A 13,322-nucleotide genomic window follows, 5' to 3' on the forward strand; every position below is an offset into this window, starting at 1 on the left:
CATAGTCATCATGCCATTGCAGTTTTAGTATGTGCCTCCAAAATATTTGGAATTGTTTGTTTTCTGTAAGGTTGCTTTGTTTTTGTTTCTGTGTTAGTTTTTGATTGGTCTCACTCACTGCCTGGGTTAGTCCTAAGCTCCCACTCATCCTGACTCATTGCCCAGTGGTGGATTGCCAGTCTGCATACCACACCTGGATTGTCTGTTTTCCCCTAATAAATGCTGTTTTCACAAAATAATATTGGTAGTCAACAATTTAATATAAATATTTAGTTTTAAAAATTATTTAAAGCTACTTAAGTAGGCAAAATTAGTATTCTAGAAATTTATTTTTAAAAAATATTCCCACTATACCTTTCTTCAATACATGATGTTAGTGACTGCATATATTCCCCTCTCGTCATATGTATATTCTCTTTCTGTGTATGTGAGAGAGAGAGAGAGAAAGAGAGAGAAAGAGAGGAGAAAGTGTGTGTGTGTGTGTGTGTGTGTGTGTGTGTGTACACTATGCATGGCATACAGGTCATTTGGCAGGAGTTGGTACCTCTTCCTCCACTGTGTGGGTCCTATGACTTAAACTCAGGTTGTCAGGTTTAACAGTAAGAGTCTTTACTTGCTAAGCCTTGTTACCAACCCTTTTCTTTTATTTAGACATTTTGTTAACTTCCTTGAAATAAAAATTTGAAACTTCCAGTAGGTTTGAACTTTGAGTAGCAGTAAAGGTAATTCAGTAACATCCCGTGATGAATACTAGTGCTTTTGAGATGATAAAGATTTTGGTCAACCTTGCACCTTTTTAAAAAGCATTTTTGGTATGAGCATGCCTCTTTCTAGTGGTTGTTTGTGTGTTGAAGTTGTTTCTAGCTTTAGTCTTTTATCCTCTGTTGAGAACTTAAAGACAGCCAGGCACTGTTCTAGTTAGTCACGTAGCACTGAGATGAATTAAGGGTTAACTTTGTGATGTTTATTTTTAACATCGACTGGCGTTTAAAAGTGCTAGTTTACTAAAGTTTAAGAACGGTGCCAAGGGCCTGAGGATGGCTCATTGCTTAAACGTGCATGCTGCACTTGCCATTACTCATACCCTTGGTTGCTTAGCTGGAATAGTTCCCTGTCTCTCTAGATTATTCTGTTCTTGGCCTTCTTTCCTTCTCCAGTTACTCACAGTTCATCCCTGTCTGTCACTATTGAGTGTTAAAAGCTTCATACTTAATGTAGATATCAGATAAAACACATTATAGGATTTCTGTTTTTGTGTAAAAAAATACTACTAAAAATAGCCTATTATGAATTCATAGTTTATGAGTAAGGGTCAGTAAGTAATATCTCCTTGGCATGACATTTTTTCTAGCAATGATCTGCATATCTGTTTATCAGTCAGAAAGCCCCAAGCCAGAGTCCATACCAGCACCATTAATGCCTGCTGTTGGGAGCACAGAATTAAGTGGTGGGTCTGAAGGCTATCGGCTGTTATGTGTTCTACAGATATTTGTTAACATCATTAATGTCTTTATGTATAGCTTTGAATGCTATAGTCTGCCTGTTACAAGAAATAGTGTTTCCCAGTAGGACAGATACAAACATTCATAGCCAAGGAGTGTCATGATGTTTTGATTGCTTAATACTTATGCATTCACTTTAATGGCTTGACTTAGTTTATCAGACAGTTCAGTTTAAGAAACAAAAATGGAGCTGGAAGGTGGTGGCACACTCAGGAGGCAGAGGCAGGTGGATTTGTGAGTTCGAGGCCAGCCTGATTTACAAGAGTTAGTTCCAGGACAGGCTCCAAAGCTACAGAGAAACTCTGTCTTGATTAAAACAATAGCAACAAAACAAAATAAAACTAGAAGTGGCTTTAATCCCTGCCCTCGGGAGGCAGAGGCAGTCGAATCTCTGAGTTCAAGCCTCCGTGGTCTATAAAGCAGGTTCCAGGATAGAATTGTTACACAGAGAGATTTTTTTTCTCTAAAAACCAAAAAAGAAAGAGAAACAGGTAAGAGTACTTAAACAAAACACTAATTAATAGTGAAATTAGAGGCTTATAGTGTTAGGGAGTTCTGAGCCAGGCTTCTGAAGTGTAGAGCAGTTTGTGAGAAGGGCTGTGACCGCTCCTGACTAGAATGACAGGGATCAGATAACCCCACGACACATGACTGACATCAAGATTCAGAGGACTATATACTTTGTTCTCACTCTGAGGGCACCTACCCATACATAATCTAAAACATTTTTATGTTTTAGATATAAATATATTAAATTAGAAAAAAAACATTTTCTTCAATTTGATTTTATATGTGTGGGTATTTTACGTGCATGTATATATGTGTAGCATGTGCATGCAGTGCCTTCGGAGGCCAGAAGAGAGTATTAGAACCCCTGAACCTGGGGCTGGGGTTACAGACAGTTGTGAACTTGTAGATACTGGGAATTGAACCCAAGTCGTCTGAAGAGCAGCCAGTGCTTTCAACTGCTGAATCATCTCTCTAGCCCCTAACTAAATCTTTTTCTTTTTGGGTTTTGGATTTTTTTTTTTTTTTTTTTTTTTGAGGAATGGTTTCTTTTTGTAGCCCTGGCTGTCTTAGAACTCACTATGTAGACCAGGCTGACCCCAAACTCACAGAGGCTTGCCTTTGCCTTTTGGAGTGCTGGGTTTAAAGGTGTGCACCATCACATGTAACTCCCTAACCACATCTTAAAACAAACAAACAAAAAATAAAAATAAACAGATATAACTGTGATCCTGGAATCAGGAAGCCATATTGTAGTTGTCAAGACTTTCTGGTCTCACTGAAACAGCCATGAGATATAGGAGTTAGGGCTGAAATCTCCTTGCCTTTGCTTATCAGGAAAATAGCTGTGCCTCATTGACTCATTTCTGCCCTTTGTAGCTCATGTGACTACTTACTCTGTGACCAGAAACTAGGCTTTTTCTGCAGCCTCTGTAGACTGATGCATGGTGGGTAGGGCCCTGAGGACCTTATTCCATAGCTGCGTCCTCAGTGCTTCCGAGTGATCGTTTCAAGGGTGGCAGCTGATTTTCTTCCCATTTTACATAATTTAAAATTATAATAACTCCATGAATATGTACAATAAATATGTCAGTTAAATGAAAAATTAAGTAGATTAAGTTTTCCCTCTATCAGACTTAGATTCTTAAGTGGAGAAAGACAAGGGCATGGGGGAGCCTGCATGATGTTCTAGGATCCCCAGAGCTCAGGCCATGCTCCAGACTGGCCATGTGTGAAGGAAGGCACACAACAGCAGAAGGCCAACAGAGAGAAGATGGAGTTCTACTTACCGAGTTGTCTTGTTGCTCACTTATAAAGCTCAGAACTGAGAAGGACGAGCTGGGTGTGGTGTTGCCTGGTGTACTTTGGCCAGCAGATCTAGAGTTCAAGGTCATCCTAAGCTAGCAACCTGACCAGAAGCCTTTTTCAAAATTGAGAGGAACACTAGAAAAAATCATGCAGTGTATAATTGAATTTTGGCCCTTTTAAAATCAGACACAGCTTTGTAATTTGACTTCTTAATCTCAATTAATTTTAGATTTTCCTTGTTTTTGTTTTTTTCTTTGTAGTTTTTCGTGTATGTTTCTTACTTATCAAACAGTAGAACTAGTGTGCAGAGCTCCTTGGAACTCCCATGTCCTTTCCCCAGATTGTTGACAGATCAGAAGTGTCTGGGAGTAACAGATTCTTTCTTGTTGCAGCTTAGTATTTCAGCATACATATTCTAAATACAAGGATATACTCCTGCATGTTTGTTTTGTTTTTGATATAGGGATATATAACACCCAGCCTAGTATTGAAATCCTGGGCTTGGGTGACCTTTTCCCTTGGCCTCCTGAGCAACTTATATTACAGGCACAAGTCACCACAGTCTTTTTTGAGAGATTGTATTAGTCAGTATTCTTTTGTCGTGAAGAGACAACATGATCACGACAATTCTTAAAAAGAAGGCATTTAATTGTTGCTGGCTTACTTTCAGAGGTTCGTCTATTTCCATCATGATGGGGAGCATGGTAGCATATAAGCAGTCATGGTACTGGAGAAGTAGCTGAGAGTTCTACATCTGAATCCACAGGCAGAAAGTGAGAGGCTGGCCTGGCATGGGCATTTGAACCTCAGAGCCCACTGCCCAGTGGTATACTTTATCCAGTAAGGCCATATCTATATGAGCCTATGGGGGCCATTCATATTCAAACTACCACATTTTACTCCCTGGCTCCCATAAGCTAGTAGCTATGTCATAATAATAAGTCTTTTAGTCTTATGACTGCTTCAAAAAGTATCTTCTGAGATTCATGCAATCTCTTAACTGTAAGATTTGTAAAATCAAAATCAAGTCGCAGATCACATACTTCCAATATACAGCAGCATTGCTGTCATCATACAACTGCTTCTATTTCTTTAATTCATCAAGTATGTGATGTAGCTGCTGTGTGAGGGACACAGCTAAGCATCATAAGGTTGTGCTCTGGTTAGCTTGCAGCCCAAACACAAGCATCAAGGAGGCAGTGAGAATGCAAGTGAAATAGTAAGAAGGCCAGGAGAGGGCTTGACGAGGGATGGCCAGGACAGCCTTCAAGGAGACGCGTGCTAAATTCAGACTTAAAGGACTAGAGGGAGCCAGGCAGGAAAGAGCATATTAAATTGAGATAGTTTGTCTTCAGTGACTCCTAATAATATTAAAGATGCATAAACCTTATTCATTTGCATATGAATAAATACTAGTGAGCCTTATGCAGAAAATGAAAATACCTATGTGTCTGATAACTCAAATATGTAGGGTTTTTAGAATAAAAATTTTGAAACTTTTATACTTGTAATTGTCAAACTAATTCTCATGTTCTGAGTGTTCAGGCCAGTGCCATTTTGATTTATGGAACAGCCTACATGAATAGGTAGTCTCATGGAATATTTATTTCTTGGGTATTGTTTTAACAGATAATCACTTTTGAATATTTCAGGCAACAACAGCCTCAACATCAGCAGGAGATAGACCAACCTAGGCAGCTTTCTTACCCTTGTGAAAGACCGACCACAAGTTCAGGAGGACTTGGGAACAACCAAGGTATGAATTACTCTGAGTATCCACCATGATTGTTACTCAAATGTTTTACTTGACATCCAAGGTTCATGTCATTTTTACTTTATATTTTCTTCCTTCTTTAATTGTATTGAAACTCTTAAGTGGATTTGTAATCTACTGAGTTCCTCTGAAAGAAGAGGTAGACAGACTAAAACACTTGGTAAATGTCTGTCTGTCTGTGTGTCTGTCTAACAATTTCACTATGTGGCTAAGGCTAGCGTGGAACATTATGTGTTGTCTACTCTGGCAGCAGCCATGCCCTGGTTGGTTTTTTGAATCACACACATATTACTTGAAGTTCACAGCACATTCTTTAAAAATCCTCCAGAGATGATAAATATTAGTAAGTGGAAAATAAATACCTTTCCCCACCTAATAATGGAAAACATGCTTTAGTGTAATCTAGATAGTAACTGGAATTTGGGGTTACTTACGAGGCCTTGATTTAATAGGTCTTAACTTGAGCCAAGTCTTGGTAGAAGTTGAATGGAAAAGAAACTCTGTGAGAGGACTTCACGGAGAATCTATGCAGAACTCTCAGAATTGTACTGTTAATAAATTGTTAAAGGATTGTTGATATGTCTTCCTCTAGAGGGCACATTATAAAGACTCCTGTCTCCAGCTGCAGTGGGTACCTGCAGTTGATGTACATATACCCCCACACAGACACCTTTAAGGCTCATAAAACACAGACTTGAGTACGATTTGCAGTTTGACAATGTCCAAGTACCCAGGGTTCAGCTGAAAACCACTGTCATACCAGAACCATAAAAGGAGGAGCTACATAGACAATTTAATCCTTTTTTTTTTTTGAGGTGGAGTCTCACTAGCTAGCTCAGACTAGCCTCAAATTCACCATTGTCCTACTTGTGAGTGCTGAGATTATAGTCATACTCTGCTACACCTTGATTCCACATAAACATTTGAGAGCAGAAAAATACTGAAAACCAGAAAGCTACGGACTGAAGAAGTTTAATGAACTTCAAATTAGTATCAACCCAAAGAAATACATACCAAGACTCATGGACTTCTGAAAACTGAAGACGCTGTCCCAGATTAGTGAGAAATAACCTTCCCACAGCAGTTTGAGACAAAGGCTTCCTTATGAATGAAGGAGCAGATCGTGTGTTTTAAAATGCTGAAAGAAAATTTTAACCCAGGGTTACATATGCAGTAATTAACATACTCTTTAGAATTGGGAAAAGTGTCCAACAGTCCTTAAAGACTAAAGAAAGGGAGACTAACGTGATGCCACATGCCTTTAATTCCAGCACCTGGGAGGTGAGTTCCAGGACAGCCGGCACTACACAGAGAAACCCTGTCTCAAAAAACAAAACAAAAAGCTAAAGAACAGAGTGGCCTAGGAAGATGAGCTATCATCAGAGCCAGGACTAGCCATCAGTTACAGAGACCCACAACTGCACAATGTGCAGAGAATGAGAGGCCTTGGAGCACCAGCGCTAAATGGGATGTCTCCATCAAATTCTGCCCCTTAGGGCCCAGAGAACTTTGAGGAGGGGTGGCAGAAAGATGGTAAGAACCGGTGGGGATGGAAGATACCAGGAAAATACTGCCTTCCAGATACAACAGAACTGACATGCAAACAAACTCAGAGAGATGGTGGCAGCATGCACAGGGTCTCCACAAGTACAAGCTTTGTGGGGTCTCAGCACTGAGATGGGGAAGTGAATGTGATTTCCCATCCCTAACTCAAACTGTCTCCAGTGGACACCATTCACAGAAGAAAGGCTAGTTTTCTCCATCAGAGTCTCATTGGGTACACCAATCACATTCAAGAGCAGGCCATTCAAAACAAGCTAAGTGCTCTTTTGAAGAAGTTTTGTCTCTTAAAACTTTGGCTTTTTTTTTTTAAACTTTACTAGTCTTTTGCTTCTGTATTACAGTTTCTGATTTTGTGTTTTTATGGGTTTTATGTGTGCATGTTTGTCTCTGCATGTGTATGTATGTCTAGTGTGCTTTTGTGTGTGTGTTTCCTTTGTTCTGTGAAGTTTTTTGTTTGTTTGCTTGTTTTTCTTTTCTTTTGGTTTTTTGAGACCGGGTTTCTCTGTAGCTTTGGAGCCTATCCTGGAACTTGCTCTTGTAGACCAGATGGGCCTTGTACTCACAAATCCACCTGCCTCCCGAGTGCTGGGATTAAAGGCAAGCACCACCACTGCCTAGCTTTGTTCTTGTATTTATTTATTTAAAATTTCCACCTCCTCCCATCCCCCTTCCCCCATCCCCTTCCCCCTCGCTCTCCAGTCCTAAGAGAAGTCAGGGTGTCCTGCCTTGTGGGAAGTCCAAGGCCCCCCCCATCCATCCTAGGAAGGTGTGCATCCAAACAGACTAGGCTCCAAAAAGCCAGTACATGTAGTAGAATCAAAATCCATTGTCATTATTGGCTTCTCAGTCCGCCCTCATTGTCAGCCACATTCAGAGAGTCCGGTTTGATCACATGCTCTTTCAGACCCAGTCCAGCTGGCCTTGGTGAGCTCCCGTTAGATTAGTCCCACCGTCTCAGTGGGTGGACACACCCCTTGCGGTCCTGACTTCCTTGCTCATGTTCTCCCTCCTGCTCTTCATCTGGGCTTTGGGAGCTCAGTCCAGTGCTCCAGTGTGGGTCTCTCTCTCTCTATCTCCATCCCTCGCCAGATGAAGGTTATATGGTGATATGCAAGATATTCATCAGTGTGTCTATAGGAGAAGGCCAGTTCAAGCACCCTCTCTGCTGCCCACGGACCTGGTTGGGGAAATCCCCTTGGACACCTGGGAACCCCTCTAGAGCCAAGACTCTAGCCAACCCTAAAATGGCTCTCTTAGTTAAGATATCTTCTTCCCTGCTCCCATATCCACCCTTTCTCCATCTCAATTATCCCATTCCCTCAATCTCTCCCCAATCCTCCCCTTCTCCCTTTTCTCTCCCCATCTCCCCTTCTCCCAACCCAGTCCCATCCCCCTGCTCCCAACTTTTGCCCGGCGATCTTGTCTACTTCCAGTATCCAGGAGTATTAACTATATGTATTTCTTTGAGTTCACCTTCTTATTTAGCTTCTCTAGGATCATGAACTATAGGCTCAATAGCCTTTGCTTATGGCTAGAATCCACTTATGATTGAGTACATACCATATTCCTCTTTTTGGGTCTGGGCTATCTCACTCAGTAAAGTGTTTTCTATTTCCATCCATTTGCATGCACAATTCAAGATGTCATTGTTTTTTACCGCTGAGTAGAACTCTGAAGTGTATATGTGCCATACCTTCTTTATCCATTCTTCTATTGAGAGCAACAATGAATAAATGGGACCTCCTGAAACCGAGAAGTAATGCAAAGGACACTGTCATTAAGACAAAAAGGCAACCTACTGAATGGGAGAAGATCTTCACCAACTCTGCATCAGACAAAGGTCTGATCTCCAAAATATATAAAGAACTCAAGAAACTAGACATTAAAACTCTAATTAACCCAATTTAAAAAATGGGGTACTGAACTGAACAGAGAATTCTCAACAGAAGATGTTCAAATGGCCAAAAGACACTTACGGTCATGCTCAACCTCCTTAGCGATCAGGGAAATGCAAATCAAAACAACTTTGCGATACCATCTTATACCTGTTAGAATGGCTAAAATCAAAAACACCAATGATAGCCTTTGCTGGAGAGGTTGTGGAGTAAGGGGAACACTCATCCATTGCTGGTGAAAATGCAAACTTGTGCAACCACTTTGGAAATCAGTGTGGCGGTTTCTCAGGAAACTGGGAGTCAATGTACCTCAGGATCCAGCAATTCCACTCTTGGGAATATACCCAAGAGATACCCAATCATACTACAAAAGCATTTGTTCAACTATGTTCTTCTTTTGTTTTTTAAATTTTCCTGTTTCTTGCCGGGCGGTGGTGGCGCACGCCTTTAATCCCAGCACTCGGGAGGCAGAGGCGGATCTCTGTGAGTTCCAGGCCAGCCTGGTCTACAAGAGCTAGTTCCAGGACAGGAACCAAAAGCTACGGAGAAACCCTGTCTCGAAAAATCCAAAAAAAAAAAAAAAATTTCCTGTTTCTTTTCGAGAGAGAGAGAGAGAGAGAGAGAGAGAGAGAGAAGGCATGAAGTTGGGTGGATGGGAATGTGGGAAGGATCTCTGAGGAGGTAAGGGAGGAGAAACCACAGACTATATTGTATAAAAAAGAATCTATTTTCAATTAAACTAAAGAAAGTTCTCAAAACAGAAAAGAAATGATGATGTTGAGGCAAGGACGGGAAGAGTGGATGATATTAAATGCACTTCCCTCCTTTTGAGGGTGAGCTCTTTCTGTTGCATTTTAACTGGGAATAGCGACTTTAAGTAAGTACCTGAATATACACCAGGATACCCTTAATCCTGGCACTCCAGAGGCAGAACCAGGTGGATTTCTTTGAGTTCAAGGCTGCCCTAGTCTACACAGTGAGTTCCAGGCCAGCCAGGGCTATATACTAAGACCCTGTTTCAAGAAAACAAACAAGCTGAATACATAATTCATATGACCCAACAGTTATACTCATAGGTATGTATGCCATAGTTTTAAAAATGTATGTTCCCACAAAAGTATATATACAAATATTCATAGCTATTTTATTGATTTCAATCAAAATTTGGAGACAGCCAGTGTGCCATACATTCTGTGCATACATGGTTAAACAGTCTGTAGTGCTTCATGCCATAGAGTGCTACTTTCAGGATTAAAAAGAAACACTCTTGATGCATGCAGCATCTGGGCTGCACCTCAGGACCATTATGCCAGGCTGAAGACAGTCTGGAAAGGTTTCACACTGAGGTGCCTTTTGTGTAGCATTCTAAAACTCCCAGATGTATTCAGATAGAGAACAAGATACTGTGGGCAGCAATATAGACCAGATGGTGGAAAGTTGGGCATGAATAGAAAGTAATGCAGGAGGGAGAGATTTGTGGTGCTTTATAGTTTTATCGGGTTCTTGTAGTACCTAGAATCAAACCTGGGGCTTGGTGCATGCTAGGCAAGGATTATACACAAGTGCCTCAACTTAGACAGTTTAAGGATACCCTAAACAGAATGCTGGGGAATGAAGTATAATAGACACAGAAAAGCTGGGATTAGGTAGGCCATGTACTCTGATGTAGATGCACCACCAGCAGCCTGGAAACTCAGTGCTTTTATTAAGTATAGCACAAAAGAGGAGGAGGCATGTGCATACGTGTCAGGATGGGGTGGGGTGGTTTAGTTAGCTAATGTTGATGAGGTGGTCTCTGTAGGGGATCAGTCCCGGTTGTAGTCATCTAAAAGGAATTGCATTGATAGTTTCTACTCACACTGGTTTTAGCTAGTGATTAGCCATTCATCATTAACATCCCTGCTAGGACCAGGAGAAGGCTTTAATGTTTCTCTTGGACCAGAAGAACATTCCTCTGAGCCTAACCCAGGGAAGGCTTTGCCATTCCCATGTGTCTGAAACATTAGGGTTCCTGATACAGTTGTGTTTGTATCAATAATCCACATTCACACAGGATGTCATCCTTTCCCCACAGCTTAGGCATGCCCTGGCCCTCCAGTCTTGGTAGTGGTGGTGATGGTGGTAGGAGTTTGCATGTGTGATAAAATGCCATATTAGGCATTTAACCAAACAAAACAAATAACCAACAAATGGAAAAGATATTTTAAAGTTACGTAGAACCACCAACATTGTGCTATTGTGTTTCAGTTTGAGCTTTAGTTATAGAAGATGTAACTGTTGGGAGAAATTGAACTGACAAGTCCACAGGGCAATTTCCTATGAATTTAATTGTTTACAAATAAAAAGGTTTTCTAAAAAGTCTGATTTGTTAATAAACACAAATTTCAAATGTGTTATGGTAAATGAAAAGTTCTACATTCAGAAGGCTACATATACCATATGAGACCATGATTTGCCAGACAGGCTGAACTGTAAACAGACATCTGGCTGGACTTTGGATTGGTCACAAAGTTACTGGACAAGGAGGAACAATAGGTATATGTCGTATGGTATTTTGTTCTCTATCCATTTGTGGATTTTAAAGTGCCACTCAAATAGCATGTGAATTACAAAGTCAATAAAAGGAAACTAGGGCCAGCAAGAAGGTTTAGCAGGGAAAGATACCTGCTGCTAAACCTGACTACTACCTGGGTCCAATCATCAGAACCCACTTGCTGGAAGGAAGGCACTCGTCCTTCTGTCCTGACCTCTACACAGGTCATGCATGACACCATGTCTGCAGATTTATTAAGTTAATTCTTAAAAAAAATGAAAAAAAAAGAAAAATTAGTATTCAAGTAGAAATGTATTTCCTAAGCGTTTGCTCTTTTTTTCTTCATTTTGGCTAAGTTTCATGTAGCTCCGACTGGATTCAAATGTTATATAGTCAAAGACAACCTTGAACTTGTGATTCTCCTGCCTCTTTGTTGAGTACTAGGATGAGAGGAGTATGTCTCCATGCCTTTTATACCATGCTACGGATTGAACCCAGGGCCTTGTTCATGCTGCGTAAGCACTCTCCCAATTAGCTACACCTCTAATTCAAAAGTTTGCCTTTTAATGATTGAGAATCCTCCAGCAGTGTTTCTGAGAACTCTGTTTTCTTCCCAGCAGGTGATGATGCGAGAGAAGAAGACATGCTTCGGGCAGCTGTGACCATGTCTTTAGAAACTGCTAAAGATAATTTGAAAGCTGAAAGAAAAAAATAATACCTTTAAAATCATTTTGCTACTCTTGCTTTCTAACATTGTCTGTGTGATTACAGTGTAAAGTCCATTTTGGCAGCGGGTCCCTGGAAGAGATGTGACCCTTCGGTGGTTTACAAGCAAATGATAGAAAGCCAGAAACATGTCATAGGACTGAGTACTGATCAGACACTAGCCAAAGAGCAGTCAGCAGCTAAAGAAATTTAAGGTAGTTTTCTAAATGTCCCTTTTTGTTTTTCAAGTGTGCAATATCTAACTGAAATTAGGGAGTTTTTCTTGGCTCTTTGTGGACCAACTAATTAGCTCTTGCATTGGACTTGATCTTGAATTTTGTTTTTATTTCTCTCAGCATTGGAAGTGGCTTGGCTCACTTGAACTTCTGTTTCATATTAGGCCAACTTTCTATGGAAAGTTGTCTTGTCTGTCTTGTTACAGAAAGCTAACGCTGTCATTTTGTGTGTGTGTGTGTGTGTGTGTGTGTGTGTGTGTGTGTGTGTGTAGGGCACGCGGATGCTTCCTTGGGGTATTCTGGTTTTGGTTGTTTCCCCACAACTCAACATGGCAGTCTGTCCTGAGCTTTGCCTTTTGAAGGCCTCTCACTTCAGTGTGTTTTTATACTCTGAAGTCAGCACTGCTCGAGTATTGAGTCTAGATGAACTGGGTTTTGTGCGAGCATGTGCTTTCTGGATGCTTTGTGAAAGTTTTCAGTTTTGTCCTGGCTGACATCTGGAGTCCTACCTGCACCATATTTCCTTTCTTTTTTGGTTGAGGAAAGGAGAAGCGTAGAGTGCAAGCACATTTCCTTCTTACTTAGAAGTGACGCCATGAATGGACTGCAGGAGAAACTTGGCCTTCAGTGTTGGTGGCAGCTTTGTTTTAGTTTTTTCTTTTGTGACAGTAGCTTTGTGTTTATTTACAATAAGTCCTGGAATATAGGTGCCAGCTTCATTTTTTAAAAAGTATAATATAGCCTGCCAGAATGGTGGTCTAGAATTGAAAGTAATCTACTAATGAAAATATATAAATGTACTGTGGGTTGACCCTTCCAATCATGTTTAAATTGTCAAGAATTACAGCAGTCACAGTGGTCCTGTCTGTAGATTTAAAAAGGCCTTAGTTTTGATAAACATTCTTTAATTGAGATGCACAGAGTCTTTCTGGGTCACTACATTGGTATGATTTGGGTAAAAATTAATTTGGGTAAAAATGTGTCTCATGGGTGTTATGGATCCTGGTATCTGCCCGCCCGCTCTCCCTCCCTCCCTCCCTCCCTCCCTCCCTCCCTCCCTCCCTCCCTCCCTCCCTCTCTATCTTCTTTGGAGCATTGACTTGTACCTAAGTAAAATCCAGGAAGAAATTTCAGCCAGCAGCTTAGGAAGGTGAAGAAAGGTGTGTTGCTCTACTGGTGTGTGTTCTGCACACGTTTTATCAGGGAAAGCTTTTTGATATAGGATTTATTGTTGTCTAACTGCAAAAAAAATACAAATATTTTTATTTGTGATAATGAAATAGTTTCCTCTTGGATAGG

At 40.7% G+C, this 13,322-nt stretch overlaps 1 protein-coding gene across 6 annotated transcripts in view; it reads left to right on the plus strand.

The window, feature by feature from the left end:
• The window catches only part of Atxn3 (ataxin 3), a 35,240-nt gene extending 22,172 nt beyond the window's left edge, over nucleotides 1–13,068 (plus strand). For 3 of the 6 annotated variants that reach the window (XM_041633174.1, XM_041633178.1, XM_041633177.1), the window contains 2 exons: nucleotides 4,970–5,073; nucleotides 11,700–13,068. In XM_041633174.1, coding sequence (XP_041489108.1) covers nucleotides 4,970–5,073; nucleotides 11,700–11,797 — 202 coding nt within the window. In that variant the 3' untranslated portion in view covers nucleotides 11,798–13,068. Of the gene's footprint in view, nucleotides 1–4,969; nucleotides 5,074–11,699 lie in introns of those variants that run through there. The other 3 variants (XM_041633176.1, XM_041633180.1, XM_041633179.1) reach the window with 2 other exon arrangements.
• The last annotated feature ends 254 nt before the right edge of the window (nucleotides 13,069–13,322 follow it).

This window comes from Microtus oregoni, unplaced genomic scaffold (genome assembly GCF_018167655.1).
Source record: "Microtus oregoni isolate MIOR12 unplaced genomic scaffold, Mior012 000043F_ref0000047, whole genome shotgun sequence".
NCBI classification, from domain to species: domain Eukaryota; kingdom Metazoa; phylum Chordata; class Mammalia; order Rodentia; family Cricetidae; genus Microtus; species Microtus oregoni.